The following is a 22,051-nucleotide window of genomic DNA, read 5'->3' on the forward strand; positions in this document are numbered from 1 at the left end:
TTACCAAGTAATACAAATGAGATCTGAACAACGTACAAGAGTTTACAGTTAATTTTTAGGGGATTGGCTACATGTCATTGCACATACTCAGCAAGAATTTTACTACTGAACTATACCTCTAGCCCTTTTTGTTTTTGATATGTATCTTAGGTTGGACTTGAACTCCTGATCCTCCTGGCCCAACCTCCCTATCTCTGAGATTATAGGTGTGTGCTATGGTGATGGGGGTTTTATCTTCCATATACTTTAAGCCATCTTTATAATACTTATGACACACTTCATTCAGTTAATTTTAGTTGGGGGAAAATTGGAAAATGAACACATAGCTGTGCATTAATATACATCAGAGCTGAGATAAGATGACATATCATAAGGAAATCTTATTTGTTATGCTTTATGACTTGGGGAAGGAGGGAATATAATTATGTCAGAAAAACTAACATAAAACCCTTTAAAGTATGTAAAACTAATACATATCCCCCTAGTTAGTGGACACTGCATGTAACTGCAGTGCTACTTTTCAGAATGTGTTTTTGTTGGATGAGTGAGGCCTTACTCTGTTACCTAGACTGCCCTGAGACTCCTAGGCTCAAATGATCCTCTTGGTCAGCCTTGCAAAGAGCGTGGACTTCAGGCACAACCCAGTCCACAATGATTTTTTTTTTTTTAATGTGTATGGGTGTTTTGCCTGCATATATGTCTGAGTACCTCATGCTTGCCTGGTGTTCAAGGAGGCCAGAACAAGGCTTTGGATCCCCTGGAACTGAAGTTAAGTCACCCTGTGAGTGCTAGGAATCAAACCCACATCTTCTGGAAGAGCAGCCAGTGCTCTTAATCACTAAGCCATCTTTCCAGCTGCACAATGATTTTCTTAAACTAAAATTTTAGTATTCAAAAACATGGTCTAAAAAATCATGGGTTTTCTTATGAAATACTCATCTGTGTATCGTACCTTGCCCTATTTCCACTTCCTGCCCTTCCCTTCTTCCTCTTCCTCCCTCAATTGTGCTTTCTCTTTCTATGCCCTACTGTAGAATATATATATATATATATATATATATATATATATATATACATTCTACATATGAGTGGAAACATGGTATTTTGTCTTTGTTGGAATGCTTGTTTTTATCTTTTGGTCTTTCTTGAGACAGGGTTTTTACTAGGCAGCTCTGACTGTTCTGGAATTCTCTGTGTAGACCAGGTTGTCCTCAACCTCACAGAGATCCACCTGGGATTAAAGTATGTGACACTACACCCTGCTTCTTGGAATGCTTTTTATTTTTTATCACATTTTGTGTGTTGGGGGAGGACAACTTAAGCAAGTTAGTTATTTTCTTCCACTATGCGCATTCAGTAGTCAAACTCAGGTTGGTAGATGGTGGCAAACACCTTTACCCAATGAGCCTTAGGATGTTTTTTTGATTGGGCTGTTTTCTGATATACTGTGGAGGACAAATGGCTGTTTAAGACAATTTAATGGTATTAAGAGTGCTCTGTAGGGCCTGAAGGAAAAGCAAGGCAGAAGCATGTTTCAAAGATGGAAACAGCTGTGCTGTCTTCATGTAGCCTCACTTGGATCTTCTCTAGAGATCTTCCAGCAAGCTGCAGTCATGTATTTTCCTTCTTTCAGGTGCCTAGGAGAACAGCAGGCAGCTGTGCATGGAAAAAGTTCCACTCAGGCAGCTGAGAACAGCAGTGTTGCTATGACTCCCACCTATGTGGACAGCCCACGAAAGGTAAGCGTGGCTCACCAGTAGGAGCCCAAAAGAAAGCATGACATAGTCATGAATGCAGAATCAATTGTGCTGAAGCTGTAGATACATTCTACCACAAACTCTCTTAAAGTTCTCTTATCCCTCATCAAGGAACCTTCCTGCAGATGATCGTTAAGTGATTTCTAGTCAGGTGCAGCACGTGAATCAACCACACACAACTGTATTGGTCCAGGCTTGAGATCTGACTTGAGCTGTGGAATTTGCCATCTAGTTTCCCTTCAGGGTGACCATCACAATTTTGACCATGTTTTATATCTAACTTCGTATCTATTAATTTTACTCATAAAAGTTTTCCATGTCATGTTTTTAAAAGTTGTGGGTTTTTTTTTTTTCTGTTTTAAGTTTTAGAGATTCAACCAAGGCCTTTTACATGCTAAACAAGTACTCTATAACTGAACTAAACTCTCTAAAGATCCCTAAAACACTATATTTAAAGTAGCTTTGGACTGGGATTATGGCTGAGAGGTAGAATGTTCAGTTTACATACTCAAGGCCCTAGGTTTGCTTCCCAATACTATATACACACAGAATGCTTATTTAAAATGTCAATAGTTTCTCATTTTCAAGGTAAATTTTAACTGAGTGTTATAGAGCATGCCTTTATTCCCAGCACTCGGGAAGCAGAGGCAGGTAGATCTCTGTGAGTTAGAGGCCAACATGGTCTATAGAACGAGTACCAGGATAGCCAGGGCTACATAGAAACAACTTACTTAGAAGGAAAACATTGCCAATTATATAGAATTTAATCTATAGCATCTAAAATTATAAATGATACTAATGAATTTTCTTATGGCAGTCATTTAACTACAGTTCTGATTAATTACCTTAGTATAAATTACCTAGAATTACACTAGGGATTAAAATATGAGAAAAGTATTAACCAAAGCTGTAGGCAGCTTGGAGTCTGTGGACTAGAGATCAGCAACCCTGTGTGTGGATTTCAGCCTTCATGGGCAAAATAGGAGTACTGCATAAGTACTACTAAACCATTTGAAATTATAAAACCTATTTTTGCTCACAGCCTGTGAAGATCAGATGAGTGGCCAGATTTACTCTACAAGCTGTAGTTTGCTGACCCCTGCTCAAGGAATAGCTTTAGGTCCCAAGGAGAGTCTATGTACAAAGACTGTACACACAAAATAGTTCTGTTGGCAAAAAAAAAAAAGAAAAAAAAAAGAAAGAAAGAAAAGAAAAAAGTTTCATTTCTGTGGCATAGATCTCTCAGTACCACCAGTGCCTCAGCAGTCGTATTCTGGGATGGACTAATACCAACCAGCCTTTTCCTGACCTTTATGCATTGTCGATTCTCAGGATTAGAGATGGTGCCAAAGACAAGATGGACAAGTAAAGAATTATAGGAAGGTTGAAATGCACTGGAGACCACAAACTAGATTGCTGTTTGGGATGGTCACTGTACTCATCTGACTTCTGAAAGCTGTGGTGCTGGACCTGTACTCCAGGTTTAGGGAATTGGAAGCAAAAATGCTGTGAGATAACCCACTGGCATGTCTGGAGGCAGTGCCTCTTAAGGAGTGCATGATGCATCTGCATCTTCAGTCAGGCTTTTCCAGGGTGTGCTGCTTGAGTTTGCAGTGACTGTTAGGAGATACCGGCAATGGTGATAAAATGAACACCCAAATATTTCCAATGTTTAACTTTTAGAACTGAAGCAGAGCAGAGACCTTGGTCCATTGCCACTCCTGCATTGCAGTGATAATCAAATGTGCTGAGTAAAAAGACTCTGAAGGATCAGAAGCTCTTTGAAATGTCTTATTTGTCATTTAGTCTTCAAATACACGGGCATTTATACCCAGCCGAGAGTAGAGCAGGGTGATGGCTTCAGGAATCCCACTTTAGTTTCTTGACTTTGTTACTCAAACAGTAGAGGAGCAGGTACAGCAGCCTCTGCACCCCCTATATGCACAGAAGATTAAGCAAGGCATTTCTCTTTGGTTCTTTGCTGCCACATTTAGAAACTAGCAGGCAGAAGAAATCTTAATCTTCAGTGTCTCTCTCCCAGAGGGCTGTTTGTTATCCAGCCAGACTGAAAGGCAAGATGTCACTGCTGCCTTTACCCCGCTGTTCCCTCTTCCTTGCCATAGGTCTGAAGGAAGTTAAAAGCATCCAAGCCATAGTACACACAAGGAGCTTGGCTGTACCTTTCGCCCACATAGATGGTATTCTGCTAATTGAAGTGTGACTTCTTGCTCGTGCTTTGCATTTGGATATTATCTTTTTGGGCTCCCTATTCCACTCCCACCCCATTCCCTCATGTCCTGATTTTCACTTTGCCTCCTTGTTTTCATTTTATTTATTTACTTATTTTTCATCCCCCTCTCCTCCTATTCTCATACACAATCCATTTCTTGGCTACCTTATACCTGCTGCTGCTGCTGCTGCTGCTGCTTCCTCCTCCTCTGACTTCAGGACGGGGCCTTCTTTATGGAGTTTGTTCGCAGCCCACGCACAGCATCCTCTGCCTTCTACCCTCAGGTTAGTCTAAACTCCAGCCTGTGCAAGCCCATCCCGTTGGTACAAACTGGCTTTCTGTTTACCTCTGAGCCGATGAAATTGGACTGAATCTGCGTTTGAGAGACAGCTGAGGTGTCTCAGTATTCAGAGCAGCAAAGGGACGTGGCAGAGATGGGTGTAAGAGCACAGCCTTGCACACCAGTGCTGAACAAGATGCTTCCCATTGCTGCTTGTGTGGCTCACCTGATTGCCATGAATCTCATTGTCGCTACATTGCAGCTTCTGCCCTTTTCAATTTTATAAGCATCATGAAATGTATATATTTAAGGATTGAACACTTACTTTTCTCCTGGAACAGCCAAGATAAATTTATAACAGTATGGCAGTGAGTGGTGGGGGCGAAAAACAACTAGGATTTATAAATAGGCCTGAGCTATGTCATAGGCTAATGGTGTGTGGCCCTGGGCAGCCTCACTTGCATTCTGGGCTTCATTTATTTGTCAAATAAAAGGTTTGGATGAGGTCATCGAGGGCCTTCCAAGCCTTAGAATTCCTCACTTACCACACGCCTAACATATGTATGTATTATTATCTCATACCTTCTAGCATGTCCTATCAGTTAAATAAAAGTTTTATTCCAGTTTTATAAGTAGAGAAATAAAGGACAAAGAAGTTGCTTTCTACCATACAGAGTAGACTGGGATTTACATTCATGACCTACAAGGCTTGACTCAAAACCCACTCTGTAATTAACTTTAGTAATTACTGTTTTGACTGGTCTTTGAAGGCAGATAGGGCTCTCTGTTTATTGAGGCTTCTCAGTATTATATGAATTGGCTTAGCTGTAGAGACCTAGTTACAGAGATGTGAGAAAATAAGGGTTATACAGAGTTGATACAGCTAAGGAGGACGGGACGTGTGAAGTGGGAGAAGTGAAAGAGTCCTTATTGAGTGGAAGTCAGAAAAGCAGCTCATCGAGCTCCCACTTTGCCAGTGTTTCATGAACATAATCTTTCTAACAACCTGTGAAGTCTTATTCCCATCTTCCAGATGAGAAAAATGAGACTTAAAGACATTGGTGGCAAAAGGACACTACTCTAGTAGGTGGCTGAGCCCCTGTAATGTCCTATGTACAGTACTGGGAGACTAAGGTTTCGTTAACATTGGAGTCTTGGTTTTCTAAGAGTGGACATTGCCACACCTATCTGCAAACCTTACCTGTGAATTGAAAGTAGCCATGTTCAATTCCTGTTGGGTCCTGAGTTCTTGACCAAGCATCTCTCATCTGAGTATAGGAGGCATACTGTATTTTGAATTAAAGCAGACTCAGGCTGACTTCTTTAGTCTTGTACTTTCTTTTTTCTTTAAAAATATTTTTAAGTTTATTTTATTTTATATGTGTGAGTGTTTTGCCTGAGTGTATGTCTGTGCACCACATGCATACCTGGAAGAGGGCATTGGGTCCCCTGGAATTAGAATTATAGATGGTTGTGAGCCACCTTGTAAATGCTAGGATTTGAACTTGGGTCCTCTGTAAGAGCAATAATTGCTCTTAACCACTGAGCCAAATCTCCAGCCCATATTTCTTTTTTAACTTTTAATTTTATTTTATTTTTGTGGGTGTTTTACCTGAGTGTATCTCTGTGTACCACATGTGTGCTCAATGACCTCGGAGGACAGAAGAAGGCATCGGATCACCTAGAACTGGAGTTACAGACAGTTGTGAACTGCATGTGGGTGATGGGAATAGAACCCAGATCCTTAAGAAGAAATTAGGTGCTCTTACCCACTAAGCCATCTCTCTAGCCTCCAGGTCTTCTACTTTGGAATAAGAGACTATTGATGATTTAGACTTAGAATTTAATTTAAATAAGTCAACAGAATTGAAACAGAGATCAATGGTCTATTTTGTGTGGTGGTATTTACCTATAAAACAAAGGTGGACAAGTTCCTACAACTGGAAATAGTAAGAAGAGTGCAATTCCATAGAGAGTTGCATATAAATGAATGTTTATCTCTCCTGGTGTTGTAAAAATACATGTGAATTAAGCCAGGTATGGTGGCTTACACTTGAGGTAGAGGCAGGTGGATCTTCTGTGAGTTTGAGGCAGCCTGGTCTATAAAGTAAGTTTAGAGCAGCCAAAGTTATAGAGAGAGACTCTGTCTCAAAATACAAGCAACAACAAAAAAGATGTATAAATTAAAAATTCAACTCTTGAGCTAGAAATATGGCTCAGTAGTTAACAGCACTAACTGCTCTTCCAAAGGACCCAGGCTTAATTCCCAGCACCCACATGGCAGCTCACACCTGTCTGTAACTTCAGTTTCAGAGGATCCAACACCCTCACACAGCCACCAATGAATATAAAATAAAAATAAATTATATATTTTTTAAAAATTCAACTCTTACTGGAGGCACTAAGGGATCTGTCTCTATGTACACACAATTAAATTGTATACTTTTGTTATTTTTATTATAAAGCATACAAATACATTTTATGTTAATTTTCTAGCATATAGTGGAGAGAGGCCTACTTTCAAATCTTGGTTTCAGTGTTAGACCAAGGAGGTGCTTTAGTACTGACTATGCTTCTGAACTAATGTGCTTTAGAACCTAATGTCAACAAACTATAAGGGAAAGAAATCATAATGAACACATTTCTGATTATAGCACAAGCAAGTTTTTTGTCAATTATTAAAAACAATAAAAATACCTATATGTTTAGAAATCAGCACACTTCCAATCTTGTATATGTAAATTGCAGCATGATGCTGGGTAGGTGATGAGTACACAGTCATCACCAGCCATTATTAGAATTAGTGTAAGCTGGGCCGTATTGGCGCACGCTTTTAATTCCAGCACTCAGGAGGCAGAGGCAGGCTGAGCTCTGTGAGTTCAATGCCAGCCTGGTCTACAAAGCAAGTTCCAGAATAGACTCCAAAAACCATACAGAGAAACCCTGTCTCGAAAAACCAAACCAAACCAAAAAAAAAAAAAAAAAAAAAAAAAAAGAGTATAATTGGCCCTCTCCATCCACCCACAATCAATCAACTATGTATCAGAAATATTGGGAAGAAAAAAATTATGTCTACTCTGAACATGTACAGACCTTTTTCCTTTAGTTTATTCCTCAAATGGTGTAGTGTAACAGTTGCTTTCATAGCTGTTCTATGTATGTATTAGGTATTATAAGTCATTTAGAGATGATTAAACTCATACAAGTTGTGTCCAACCTGCAGCCTATGGGCTGCATCTGCAGCAGAACAGCTGTGAATACGTTCAAACACAAAATCATAAACTATTAGGAGATTTTTAATTTTTTAAAAGTCTGTGTTTTGTTTTGTAACTGGACTCTGTGATTCTAGAGTGTGACCTTGAGTATGACAGTGTTGTGTTGAAATGTCAGAAGGTTTAGCGTGTGAACTGTGCAGGATGATTTGCATAGCTTATATGCAAATACTATGTCATTTAAAAGACTTGATCATCCATGGGATTTTTTGTTTGATTTGCTTTTGGTTTTGTGTTTTTCAGACAGGGTTTCTCTGTGTAGCCCTAGCCAACCTGGAACTCACGCTGCTGACCAGGCTGAGTTCAAGCTCAGAGATTGATCTGCCTCTGCCTCTGCCTCTGCCTCCCAAGTGCTGGTATGAAAAGTGTGCGCACCACCGCAGGGCGTTGGTGTGCACGCCTTTAATTGATTAAATTAAATAAATTAATTGATTAAATTAATGAGTGCCAGGATAGGCTCCAAAGCTACACAGAGAAACCCTGTCTCGAAAAACCAAAAAAAAAAACCAACATCAACAACAACAACAAAGTATGCACACCACCACCCAGCCATCCATGGGATTTTATTTCCTGAAGGTAACAGTGTCTTGGCACCAAAGAGTGACAATTAGTAATGAAGCTGAATTATGTCAATTTAATGCATATTTGTTTATTACTCTTTGGTAATTTCTTGTATGAATATAGTATATTTAGATCATAGACACTTACCCTCCCCTTTACCCTACATCCCCCTTACAACTTCATGTCAAAATCTTTTTTTTAATAACCCACCAAGTCCAATTAGTGCATCCTCCCTCTCCACATAAAAATGTGCCTAGATGAAAGAAATTCAAGAAAAGAAAAAGCAATATTGGGTAAGACCTCATAAAGCAGCTAGAACTTTGTACTAAATTCAGCTCTAAGCTTCTGATAGCCCAAGAAGTATGGGAAACATCTTTCTAACACTCAGAGTGGTTAGACAAAAATGACAGATAAAGGTTTCAGGATAACATAACTTTTTCTGTTATTACTATCTGACTAAAATGTGCATCCATGAAAGATGGACTACGTGTAATACGGAGTAGGAGTTGGCAATCACAGGGCAAACCTGACCCACCATTTTGCTTTTGTAAATAAAGTTTTATTGGGAAAGAGCCACATGCCTCCTCCTCTCACCCTGCCCTCTTTTGACATGGTCTGACATAGTCCACCCAGTCTGGCCGGGAACTCACCATGTAGCTGAGGATGGTATTGATCTGTTGATCCTATCTCTGCCTCTTGAGAGATGGGATTACATGTGTTCACCCCCATGCCCAGCTCTTTATGTTTGTTTTCTAAGGTTGGTTGGTTGGTTTTGGGTTTTCATTCAGATATGGCTGCTTCAGTATTTTTGTGAAGAGTTGAATAATTGCAACAGAGATGTCATTCACAAAACCCAATATGCTTATTATATGGAAGATGTTTGCCAACTCCTTATTTAGCCACACCTCTGCTCCCCAAATTATATGAATTTGTAGCAGCATCCCTCACGCTGAGGAATGATTTTTCAGGGTGCTGGGGTAAGAAACAACTCTACTAAAGGGACCTAGAAAGCAGGCCCTGTGTGCTACTCTTGTGAGTTAAGTGCTGGGCCTGGTCTCCCTTAATTAGCTGTTTGATTTAATGTTAGAGCTTGGCACCTGTTCCTAAACCTTAGTGGTTCTGTACAGGTGGTGATTGGTTATTGCTGGCTGCCTCTTGCTGTATCTCTGGGTGTTGATGGTGCCCGTGGTAACCTACATGGCTGGCTTTTCTTGTGTTTTTTGTTTTGTTTTGCTTTGCTTTTTAAATCATTGAGCCTTGCTGTGGGAAAGTTGTGGTTTGTTTGTTTGTTTTTGTTAATCTCCTGGGATATCTAGAAACTTTTTTTTTTCTTTTTCTTTCTTTTCGAGACAGGGTTTCTCTGTGGCTTTGGAAGTTGTCCTGGAACTAGCTCTTGTAGACCAGGCTGGTCTTGAACTCATGGAGATCCACCTGCCTCTGCCTCCTGAGAGTTGGGATTAAAGGCGTGTGCCACCACTACCCGGCTAGAAACATTTTAAAAAAAGATTTATTTCTTTAATGTGCTTTGGGGTTTTGTCAGCATGTATGTCTGTATGAGGGTGTCAGATTGCCTGTAACTGGAGTTACAAACAATTGTGAGTTGCTGTGTGGTTGCTGGGAATTGAACTGGGGTCCTCTGGAAGAGCAGCCAGTGCTCTTAACCTCTAGGCATCTCTCCAGCCCTCTAGAAACATTTTTGATACATCTATGGCTGGTATTACTGGCATCTAACCTGTGGGAGGGGGACTGCTGGTTAACATCCTGCAGTGAACAGTCCACCCCATGACAAAGACTCATTTGATCCCGTGACAGTAATGCTGAGATGGCAAGCCTGCTTTAGAAATAGCAATATTTACATCATCTGTAACAAAGTATCTGATAAGAGAAGGCTCTGTCTAAGGAATATATTCAAGAACTGTAAGTTAAGGCTTTTATTCTTTTTTAGAAGTGCTCTGAAAGGTGGAGTCAGTTCTTTGTAAACGTTTGGTCTGGGATGTAACCTTTAGTGGCTGCTGCAGGGATTTTAGGTAAAGCGGGGCATAGTCCTGCACTTTAGGACCCTTAGAGGAAGTGAGACAGATAGACTACTTTCCAGGGCAGCTCTCTCAGCAGCCTCAGTGAAGTCTGCCACTTGGGGGCTGGTGTGGGACTCAGCATTTGATGGTGAAACAGCGATTGAGGTGGCTTTTTAGGATAAGGAGATAAGGAACCACAGAACAACAGAACTGATGGTGGTATACAAATAAGGTTATTTAATTGGACGGGTGGACTTGTGAATGGTTGGTATTATCAAGAGATCATAAGTCAGATATGTTCTGTAGAGCTCACAGTGTGGTGGTACACAGAGATATGCAAGATTTCAGAGTAACAGGCAGCAATATCGGTACTGTTTTTTAGGAAGATGCAAATGGGAATGGCTCATAGTGGTTTTCAGGAGAAGGGCTACAGTTCTAGGGCCACGTAGGATCCTGTGCAGTCCTCTGAGATGGAGGGGAACATGACCTAGTGCATGTGAATTTCCTGAGGGGAGGCCAGAGGACTATGCCTCACTCCTTCTAGAGCGAGAACTTCTTCTAGCTAGAGAACTTAGAGATGCCTCTGAGGTTTGAACCTGGGCTGTTAGAAAGCTGAACATATCACCGACAGATACAGGAAGAGGACTGGGGTGGGAATGCTGAGTCATTGTAGATGGCAGATCCCTCCTGTGATGCCATTTGTCTTCCCCAAATTTCTTTTTCCTCCTCTTGGTCTCTTTAGGGATGATTTTGACTTCTGTGGTTGACTTTTCTTTTCTTTTTTGAGATAGGGTCTTGCTATGTAGTTCTGGCTGACCTGGAATTCTGTATGTAGACCAGGCAGACCTCAAACTCAAAAGATCCACCTGCCTCCAAATTCTGGGATTAAAGAGGTACACTGTTTTACCCAGCTTTCTGTGTTCTTTTTATGGGGAATATCCTTTGGTGTCATTCTTGTGGTTTGAGTCTGGTACTGAAGAGATTGCTTTGGTTTTAGGATTATTTTGATTGCCTGGCCTCTGTCTGCCTTGGTTTAGAGAATGTAAGTCCTTTTTTCTCTGACAAGGTAGTACACCCAGGGCTGGGTGTGGTCTCTAGACTCCTTTGGCTCTTCCAGCAGGGACTAAGAATGGGAGGAATGGAACAAACCATACGTGTAAGTAGCTTTCATGTATGTGCATGAACATCTATATTATGCCTGTTGACTTAATAAACCAGGAAAGTTTATTTACTGTTTCCTTTGGTTAATTTTTGATCCATGTAGTAATTTTTTACCTTTTTGCAGGCATCTATGGACCAAACAGCTGCTCTGGTATTGGATGGTGCCAGTTTGGGGGTCAGCACATGCCAGTCCATGGATAGAGGTAGCAACCAGACCTTTGGGAGCTCCCAGAACGTAGGAGAACAGGCCTTTCCTGCTGCAAACTCTGACTGCAGGTGAGCTTCAGAATGACTAAATGGATGTTCCCATTGGATGGGGAGAGTTTAACCAAGGGCATAGTAGTTGGGAGTCCAAAGCTCTCGCTCATGTTCTAACTGGTACAGATCATACGTGGGACCCTGAAGGAGTCAGTCCTCACAGCCAAGTAGCAAAGCAGAGGATCTGTGTTTTCTCAGAGATGCAAAAAGTATCAGTTAAGATGTCAGTTCTCCAGAGAGCAGAATTGTGGCTATTAGGCTTCAATGTGGGTCTTTTAACAATGGGGAAACGATTGATTTAAGGATATAAAACTGCAGTTGGACAAGAGGCATGGACTCTGTGAAGTCTTGAGGTCTACTGAGAGCATGATAAATATGGTTGATAACAATATGCTATATTTTAAAAGTTGTGAGATAGTATACTTTAAGTGTTCTCAAAACAAAAATGATGAATATGTGTGATATAACATGTTAATTGGTTTAATTTAGCCATGCCATTGTGAACATACTGTATTGTGTATCATAATTGTGCATGACTTTATTTATGAGGTAAATAAATGAATGGAAAAAAAAAAAGATGTCAGTTCTGGTCATGGTGGTGCCCATGGCATGACGCTTTGCACAAAATGGCATACAATCAGTCAGTAAGGAGCAGCACTAACAGTGGATGAGTCACACATTGTAGATACAAAAGGCCTTTCTTTTCTTGTTCCTAAGAATCCAAAGGAGAAGGGCACTACTGCCTCATTTGCTTAGTAAATGTTCCAACTTGTTTGTTTTAAGTCAGGTTCTCTTTAATATGTAGCTCTGCTTATCCTGTCCTAGAACTCACTATGCAGACCAGGCTGGCCTCAAATTCAAAAGATCCATCTGCCTCTGTCTCCCAAGTGCTTCTGGGACTAACGGCATGTGCCACAGTGCCTAGCTGTGTCCCAGCTTTTTAAAAACTGGGTTGAACGGTCAGTGGTGGCACAGATCCTTAATCCCAGCACTAGGGAGGTAGAGGCAGGCAGTTCTCTGTGAGTTCAAGGCCAGCCTGGTCTACAAAGATACACAGAGAAACCTTGTCTCGAAAGACAAAAAGAAAGACAAAAAACTGTGCTGAGAGTTGATGATATGGCCCAGTGTGTATAGACACTTGCCATGCAAGCCTGATGACTTAAATTTGATTCTGGAATCCATGCAAATGGAGAAGGAAAGAGCCAACTCCACAAAGTTGTCCTTCTGACCTACGCACACACACTGATTTTTTAAGTTTTTAATCAGGATCCAAGCATGGTGGTGTACATCTTTAGTCTCAGCACTTAGAAGGCAGAGACAGGTATATCTCTTGAGTTCAAAGCCCAGCCTAGTCTACAGAGTGAGTTTCAGGCCAGCCTGGGCTATATAAAGAAACTCTGTCTTGGGGGCTGGAGAGATGATCAGAGGTTAACAGCACTGACTGCTCTTCCAGAGGTCCTTAGTTCAATTCCCAGCAACCACGTGGTGGCTCACAACCATCTATAATGAGATCTGGTGCCCTCTTCCAGCCTTCAGGCATACATGTAGGCAGAACATAGTACACATAATAAATACAAACAAATCTTTAAAAAATTTAAAAAAAAAAAAGAAAGAAAGAAACTCTGTCTCAAAATACTCCCCCACCTCCCATTTTTTTCAATCAGGGTCTGAGGATATACCTCATTTGGTAGAGTGCTTGCCTAGTACACATGAAGCTCTGAGTTCCAACCCTTATGCTTTCTTAAACTAGACATGGTGGCACATAACTGTAATCCCTGCACTTGTCAAATAAAAGAAGAAGAAGAAGTTCAAGATCATTCTTGGCTACATAGTACATTTGAGGTCAGCATGGGATGTATGAGACTTGTCTCAAGGAAACAAACAAACAAAAAAACACCCACATGGTAATTGTACATGTTTATAGGGTGATGTGCCCTAGGTTTTGATGCCATTGTCAGTTTTGAGAAACTTTCTTTCATGGCTATGGATGGCAATTCTACTTAATCTGTTCTTCATGCCACACTGTACTGGCTGAGCAGACTTAGCCAAATGATCCGAGAAACTTGACTTTTACACCCCTCTCCCTGAGAGCAGCTGGTGTTCTTGGATACTCCCTAGCTGGTCCCTGTCAGCAGTCACTGAATTTCTTATACCATAAGTCACTGAATTCCTTATACCATACTAATTTTGCCTCCACTGCACCCACCATTGAGTGTTCATTTTGGCTAGTAGAGGCGATGCTTGTTCAGTCCTAACTTTTCTACTCTACTCCTCTCAGGCTCCAGTCCTCACCATATCTGGCTGGCTTTTGGTCCTAGCTGTGGAGGAGATTGGAGAGGCTGCTCAGTGTACAAGAGGAGAGTACTTCCATGTGCTTCCATGTGCTTGAGAGGATAGAGAGGCAGGTTTTTGGTTTTTTGTTTGTTTTTTTTTTCTGCTTTTGGAAGAAAGAGGAACTGGAGTGTAGGCTAGAGGTGAGCAGACCAAAAATGATGTAGTAGGCAAATGCAGGACCCCTGACTCAAAATGACACAGTGTACATTCCATTTCATGATAAGGAACTTAGTAGCAGTTGCCACAGCTATATTTGGAAAGCTGAGTTCTCTGCCTTTGAAGGTGTTTGCAAATAGAAGGCCTTCTCATGACTACAACTTGAACTCAGATTCAGAATTAAAAGGAAATTCTCTTCAAAGATTTTTGAAGGCTTTTTCTAGCTCAGATTCTGACTTTAGGTTTTTATTGTGCTGGGGATTAGCACAGGGCTTGAGACTCTGAAATGTTACATTGAGTCCTGAACCCCTCCCTCCCAAAGTGAGCACTCAGAATAGTTTGAGGACTTCCTTCCTTCCTTCCTTCCTTCCTTCCTTCCTTCCTTCCTTCCTTCCTTCCTTCCTTCCTTCCTTCCTTCCTTCCTTACTTACAGGGTTTCTCTGTGGTGTAGCTTTGGAACTCACTCTACAGATCAGGCTGGCTTTGAACTCACAGAGATCTGCCCGCTTCTGCTTCTCAAATTCTGGGATTACAAGCGTGTGCCACCATTGCCTGAAAAGGAGTCCCTGATTGAGACCCAAAACTAATGAATTTTGTGTGGTAGGGCCACTCAGCCACTGAGTATTCTTCATTTTTTTCTTCTAGATCTCCCCATCTCCATCTATGTAATAGGCCTTTCCATGTAGCCTAAGTTGATCTCAAACTCATGATCCTCCCGACTCAACCTCTGGAGTGCTGGGATTATAGGCAAGTGCCACCACAGCTGGCTTAAACATATTTTAAACAGTCACACCTTCAAGGCAGAACTTGGGCAGCAGATGGTAGAAAGAGCAAGACTTTGGAATGTGACTCACTTGAATGAAATTTTGTTTCTGATGCTTCCCAACTCTTGGACCTTCACCAGTTCATTTAGCTAGTCTGACTTGCTTTAGTGTTGGCTACCATTTTAGGCACCACGTGTATCAGTCTTGTGCCTTGTTTTACATGTGTTAGCCCCACACTATCCTTAATGACATAAACAACACTGTCCCTGTTTTCAGATATAAAGAAATAAAGACCAAGAAACTCCAGGGGTCCTACAGTTGGTTAGTGATAATTCCAAGGTTTTTTCCTGTAAGATGTCACCTAAATTATCACATGACATTCTTTGGTTGGCCAAGGTTAAAGTAAGTGACATGTGAGAGGCCATCTATCAGGCAAAATCAGAGTAGCATAAGTCTTCTAGGAAACATAATTATTAATGGAGCTAGAGATGTGTCTCTACTTAAGAGCTGTCATGCTCCTCAGAGGACATGAGCTAAGTCCCAGCACTAACATTAGGTGGCTCACAACTGCCTGTAACTCTAGTTTCAGGGGATCCAAAGCCCTCCTCTGCCTTCCACAGGCAATCATATAAATGAAGGAGAAACATGACTGAGAGTGATGCTTTTTAAGGTGTTGTGTTTAGATACAAAATCACTTTGCCTTTTAAAATGTATACGTATTGTGGAAATAGGAATACATTGTAAACTAGCCCCAGGATATAACTGTCCAGAATTTTCTTGACCATAATCAGTTTCAATATTTCCTGGTGTTTGGCTCCAGAAGAAGCAGAGATGATGTGGGCTGGTGTCACTTAGAGGAAGAAAACTTGTTCATCACATGTGAGGTCTTAGGTTCAGCCCACAACATTGAAGCAGAAACCCATTCTTGGCATATGTGCCATGTTGCTTTATTATACTCTGTTACAGCTCTCAGCAACATGTAGCAAGTTCTCTGACATCATCCTCTACCCTGGTGGAGATTCTGGAAGCAATGAAGCATCCCTCGTAAGTGACCAGACACATTTATGAAGCAAGGGCAAAAGGTACCTGAGGGAAGGCTTGCCATGGTAGTGTGGGTGGGTAGATTCATTTGCTTTGCCACTTACCAGCTGTGAAATGTGGGCAAGTTATCTGACCTCCCTGAGCCTCTGCTACTTTGTTTAATAATGAGAATTTTAAAAATTACATTTTATGTACCTACTTTCGGGAAACTAGAGAGCATACACATGTCTGGGCCATATATGCCACAGTTATATATGGAAGTCAGAGGACAACTTGAAGGAGTTGATCCCCTCCTCCAGATGTGGCTACTGGAAATTTTAAGTAGTCAGGTTTGGTTGGCAGGCACTTTTATGTAGAGTGTCTTGCCAGTCCTTACCATGAGTTTTTACACATATGGTTAATGAAATGATTAAATTCTTATATGAAGTACCTAGTATAATGCCTGGCAGATAAAGTATTTTCTAAATGTCCCTTCTTCTCTCAGTTCTTTTATCCTGTCATGGGGATTTCCCTCAGCCTAGTAATTATATGAAGAACCCTCACTTCTCATCTTTTCTTTTAACTTCTTGCCACTGGGCATACATCTCCTGCTCACTCATCGGAATTCAGGACAGGAGTCCAGCTGCTCTCTGAACAGAAGGGCCTCTCACCATGCTGTTTCATCAGTGCTGAGGTGGTGCACTGGCTGATGAACAACGTGGAGGGGGTGCAGACACAGGCGATGGCTATTGACATTATGCAGGTGAGACAGCAGCAGCAGGGAGGGCTCGTCTGCCCAGATCATTGTACTCAGGGTCTGTCACAATGGTCACCCATGACAGTAAAGAGATTTGCAAGTTGGGCTGAGCATCTGTTTTCAACTGATGTGAGGTCCATCTGGGACTGATGAAAGGACAGGTCTTCCTTTGAAAGAGACTTTGAAGACCTTAGAGTTAGAAGTGGTAGCACAAGTCCCCAACAACACTGAGAAAGTGGAGGCAGGAGGATCGTAAGTTAGAAGCCATCCTGTTCTGCACAGTGAGACCCTGTCTTAGAAATACATAAATAAGGTAGGTAGGTAGGTAGGTAGGTAGGTAGGTAGGTAGGTAGGTGAGTGTGTGTGTGTGTGTGTGTGTGTGTGTGTGTGTGTGTGTGTGTGGTGCGCGCGCGCGCGCGCGCACGCGCACTTTGACTTTAAAGTCTGCCAGCATTTATTGTCTGAACTGAAATATTTTGGACAGAGTCTGTATGTTCTTGTCCCTCAGATAAATATCTGTGAAGGATTTTTCAGGGAATGCTTCCTGGTCCAAAGCCCAGTTTTACCCTGATAATTCCTATGTATCCAAGTCTTAAGGCTGAATTCTAAGCTCTACATCAGAGACTTCTTCACATAGTAGTACAAGGCACCAGACTGAGGAGTCACTACATCTCATGTGTCTTGAGCCTGGATGGAGCCACCTCTTAGAGCTCATTTTTCATATACACATAGTAGGCGCTTGGGATACTATTGCCAAGTTCAACTCAGTGTTTAGTGAACTAAGCAGAAGAATGAATAGATCAGTTTGACTGAGATGGTTCAAGCTGTCCTGTCTATACTGAGGTCTATAGTAGAAAACGGGATAATTTGTTGACCAGTTGTCTGTCATCACTGCATTGTAAATTTAATAACTAATTTGAATAAGAATATTATTGATATTTTTTACTCTTTGGAGGGCTTGACATGCTATTTTGCATAGCTTTTCCCTGGCAAACCCTATCTCCCTGAGAATATTACTTTCTTGTTGGTAAAATGAAATGCTACTCTGCCAATTTAGATGAAATGAGCTGGAGGTACACATACCAACATGGATAAATGTCAGAAGCATAATATCAATAACAAGTTGGTAAAATAGTACAATGCCCTTTATTTAAACTTAAAATACTATTTAAAAAAAACACCATTCTCATGTCAGCACATGTCTACATAAAACCACTTTAAAAATATGCTTGAGACATGTACTTAGACATACATACATAAACATAAAATAAACAAATCTTGGGGCTGAAGAGAGATGGCTCATCGGTTAAGAGTTCTTGTTGCTCTTCCAGAGGACCAAAGTTTGGTACCCAGCATCCACATCAGGTGGCTTGCACCCACCTGTAACTCAGAGGATCCAATACATATAAATAAATCTCTAAAACAAATAAAACAAAAAATTTTAAATATTAAAGAAACATGCTTGAGAATATTACTTGTATTAGTTCCGTTGTGTACACATACCACATTTCTCTGTTGATGGACACATCAGTTGTCCGTAACTCAGCTCTGTGAATGGTGCTGTAGTAATCATTGCTGTGCAAGTGCTGTGATATGCTCACTAAGAGTCCTTTGGGTAAATATCCAGGAGTGGTATAGCTGGGTCATATGGTGGATATATTTTCAGATCTTTTTGAGGACCCTCCATATTGACTTCCACAGTGGCTAGAATAGTTTACATTCTCACCAGCAGTGTATAGGGTCCCTTTTGATCTCATCTTTACCAGCATTTGTTACTTGTTTTATCTTACCAATTTTTATGCTGCGCGCGCACGTGTGTGTGTGTGTGTGTGTGTGTGTGTGTGTGCCCACGAGTACACACATGCATGAATGAATATGTATATGTGTGCCACATGTGTACAGATGCCAGAAGAGGGTGTCACATCACCTGGAATTGGGGTTACAGGTGGTTGTAAATTGCCATGTGGGTACTGAGATTAGAACCTAGGTGTTGCCCAAGAGCATCCTTAACCACTGAGTCATCTCTCCACAACCGTTATCTGTATTTTTTCTTAAGATTTCTTTGTGTGTGTGTGTGTGTGTGTGTGTGTGTCTGTCTGTCTGTCTGTCTGTCTGTCTGTCTGTCTGTCTGTCTGTAGGCAGATGTATGCAGGTACTCACAGAGGCCAGAAGAGGGTGACAGATCACCTGGAGCTAGAGTTACAGGTGGTTGTGAGCTACCTGACATAGGTGTTGGGGCTGAACATGGGTCCTCAGCAAGGCTCTTAAGCACTGAGCCTTCTCTTCAGCCCATTACCTCTAGCCTCTGCCTCCCCAAACACTGGATTGCAGGTATGTGCACCACTCCTGGTCATAAAGACTGCCTTCTGACTGGGACAAGGCAAACTCTGTGTAGTTTTTGTTGTTTTATATGGGTCTTTTCCTTACCTGTATGTCTGAGCACCTCTTGTGCACCTAGTGTCTGTAGAGGCTGGAAGAGGAAGTCATATCTCCCTGCAACTGGAGATACAGGTGGTTGTGAACTGCCATGTGGGTGCTGGGAATTGAACCCTAGTCCTGAAAAAGCAGCCACTTAACCATTCTTAACCACAGAGCCATCTCTCCAGTCCCTCCCTATGTGGTTTTAATTCATATTTTCTAAACATTTTTTGACATTGGCCATTTTGTATTTCATCTTTTGAGAATTCTCTGTTCATTTCATTAGACCATTTATTGTTTTTAGTTCTTTTCAAATTTTAGACATTAATTCTCAGTTGTGTAAGTAGCAAAGGCTTTCTTCCATCTGTAGGCTGTCTTCACTGACTGTGCCTTTGCTATGCAGAGGCTTTCTAGTTTAGTTTGTAGTTTCATGAAGTCCTAGTTGTCAGTTGTTGGCATTACTTACTGAGTCTTATTCAGGAAGTCCTCACTTATGCCTAGATATTAGGTATTGCCCAGTCTTTTCTTCTAAGAGTTTCAGAATTCCAAGTCTTGAATTAAAGTTCTTGATCCATTGGGAGTCGAGTTTTGTGAAGAGTGAGATAGGGATCTAGTTTCATTCTTCTATATGAGGTGGAATAGTTTTCCCACCACTATTTGTTGAAGACTGTTTTCTGCCTTCGGTGAGTATTTTTTTTTCCATCTTTGCAAAAATCAGGTGGCTATAGCTGCATGAGTTTATATCTGGCTCCCTTATGTAGTCCACTGATCTGTATGTTTTTGTGCTGGTGAGGTATTGTAGTATAACTTTAAGTCAGGTATGGTGATCCCTCCAGCATATTCTTTTTGCTCAGAATTACATTGGCTGTCTATGCTTCCATATAAGCTTCTAAGGATTCCCCCCCCATTTCTGTGAAAAATGGCATTGAAATTTAATGGATTGCATTGAATCTGTAGATTGCTTTTGGTAAGGTAGGCACTTTTCCTATTAATTCTTATAATCCATGAGCATAGGATTAAAATCCGTAAAAAGAATTTGGTGACTTCTTTCCTTTTCTGTTTTATGGAATAGTTTAAGAAGCACTGGTGAGAAAAAAAGAAAAAAAAAAAAAAGCAGCAGCACTGGTATTAGTTCTCTAAAGGTCTGGTAGTTAAGATGATCTTGAAGCCCTCATCCTCCTGCCTCCACCTTCCCAGTGGGATTACAGGGGTGTATGCCACACAACTAGTTTTCCTTTAGGTATTTTGGGAGACATTCCCTCAGATGAAGAGGAACACACTGCTTAGCAGAATGTTGAATTCATTGATGTTAGATGGTTATCTACTTGGAGGAGTTTTTCTCTACTTTCTGTATGTTTGAAATGTTTGATGAAATACATGCACTTTATAACTTAGAACAGGTTCTTTTCACTAGCACATTCTCAGTGTCTAATGAGGACCAGAGGTATGATCTCAGTTCTCCTGTCACTTACTACCTTGACTGCTGTGCACAAGCAAGGGCTGCCTCTTTGAGATGTCACCTGCAGAAATTTCAGGTTTTCCTTGTCTCTCCTAGAAAATGCTGGAAGAGCAGCTCATAACACATGCATCTGGTGAAGCCTGGCGGACCTTCATCTATGGCTTCTATTTCTACAAGATAGTAATGGACAAAGAGCCCGATCGAGGTCAGAGCCAAAGCACATGCAGTTACCACAGGGGCGAGTACTTTTCCTGATCTTTTACATCACAGTGCATCTTGAGCTCCATGTGTGGCTTTGTGTTTTAAGTTGACACTGTGTTAACTTCTTTCAGCATTTGCACATATTTTCAAGCATAACTGAATGACAGTGTTGATTTTTTTTTTTAAAGATTTATTTAGTTGTTTTTAAGAGTGTGCATGCATGTGTGTGTGTGTGTGTGTGTGTGTGTGTGTGAATTCAGGTGCCCTCAGAGGCCAGAAGTGTTGGATCTTCCTGGAGCTGGAGCTACAGACAGTGCAAACCACCTGATTTAGATGCTGGGAACCAAACTGGAGTCCTCTGCAGGAGCAGCATGCATTCTTACCACACAATCATCTCTCTAGCCCAGACAATGGGTTATTTTTTCAACTATGTTTTTCTTGAGGACAGTGTTGGTGGAAGATAAACCTAAAAGAGGCCAAGGCACCTGGTTCAAAATTTTCTATGGGTCATATTTTGGTGTCTTAACTCCCACCCTGCCTCCATCTTGCTTAGTTGGTTCTGATGATAACATGATGGGCTCCAATTGTACTTTATACTTACTGGGCTTCCAGGTTCCAAATACTCCTTCAAGAAGACCACCAAGTTCTACCAGATTTTCCAAGACATGTTTTGAATTAAGTTATTCTTTGGTATCAGAGGAGGATTACCTCAAGGAACCCATCTCCTCTGAGATAAAAAAAGAAAAGATAAAAAATCACAATGTTTAAGGCCTACACATAAAATGGCATGGTTTCACATATAACCTGTTTGTACTCTCTTGTATTACTTTTAATGATTTATTTTCTCTCTCTCTCTCTCTCTCTCTCTCTCTCTCTCTCTCTGTGTGTGTGTGTGTGTGTGTATGTGTGTGTGTGTGTGTGTGTACCCTATGTATGTACAGGTGTCAGCAGAGGCCAAAAGATGGTGTTGGATATCCTAGAGCTAGAGTTTCAGGCAGTCGTGAGCTACCATGTAGATGATGGGAACTGAACCCAGTCCTCTTCAAGAATATCCAGTGCTCTTAACCACTAAACCATCTCTCTAGCTCCTTCTCTTATATTCTTTAAATCATCCCCAAATTATTTATAGTAAAACTGATAAAAAAAAAAGTACTGCTGTATTGTACTATATTGTTTAGGAAACGAGAAAAAATTTGGTCATATTCAATATAAATACTCTCTTCCCCCCCCAAAAAAAATTTCCCATGTAGGTGATCAAATCTGTAGATGTAGATATAGCTCGTGAGTCCAGGGGGCTGCATGTGTTTGCCTGTTTATTGTGGCTCTAGGATTGAACCCAAGGCCTATGCACATTAGGCAGATACTCTGCTACTTAGCAACCCTCACCCCTTTTTAATGAAAAAAAGGA

General features: G+C 41.1%; 1 protein-coding gene across 12 annotated transcripts in view; it reads left to right on the forward strand.

Moving 5' to 3' along the window:
* The window catches only part of Depdc5 (DEP domain containing 5, GATOR1 subcomplex subunit), a 124,689-nt gene that overhangs the window by 82,403 nt on the left and 20,235 nt on the right, over positions 1–22,051 (forward strand). For 7 of the 12 annotated variants that reach the window (XM_027387230.2, XM_027387229.1, XM_027387228.2 and 4 more), the window contains 6 exons: positions 1,634–1,739; positions 4,206–4,271; positions 11,401–11,552; positions 15,755–15,832; positions 16,439–16,571; positions 20,539–20,680. In XM_027387230.2, the coding sequence (XP_027243031.1) occupies positions 1,634–1,739; positions 4,206–4,271; positions 11,401–11,552; positions 15,755–15,832; positions 16,439–16,571; positions 20,539–20,680 (677 nt within the window). The remainder of the gene's footprint in view (positions 1–1,633; positions 1,740–4,205; positions 4,272–11,400; positions 11,553–15,754; positions 15,833–16,438; positions 16,572–20,538; positions 20,681–22,051) is intronic. The other 5 variants (XM_027387231.2, XM_027387237.2, XM_027387233.2 and 2 more) reach the window with 4 other exon arrangements.

Source organism: Cricetulus griseus (assembly GCF_003668045.3).
Source record: "Cricetulus griseus strain 17A/GY chromosome 1 unlocalized genomic scaffold, alternate assembly CriGri-PICRH-1.0 chr1_1, whole genome shotgun sequence".
Classification (NCBI taxonomy): domain Eukaryota; kingdom Metazoa; phylum Chordata; class Mammalia; order Rodentia; family Cricetidae; genus Cricetulus; species Cricetulus griseus.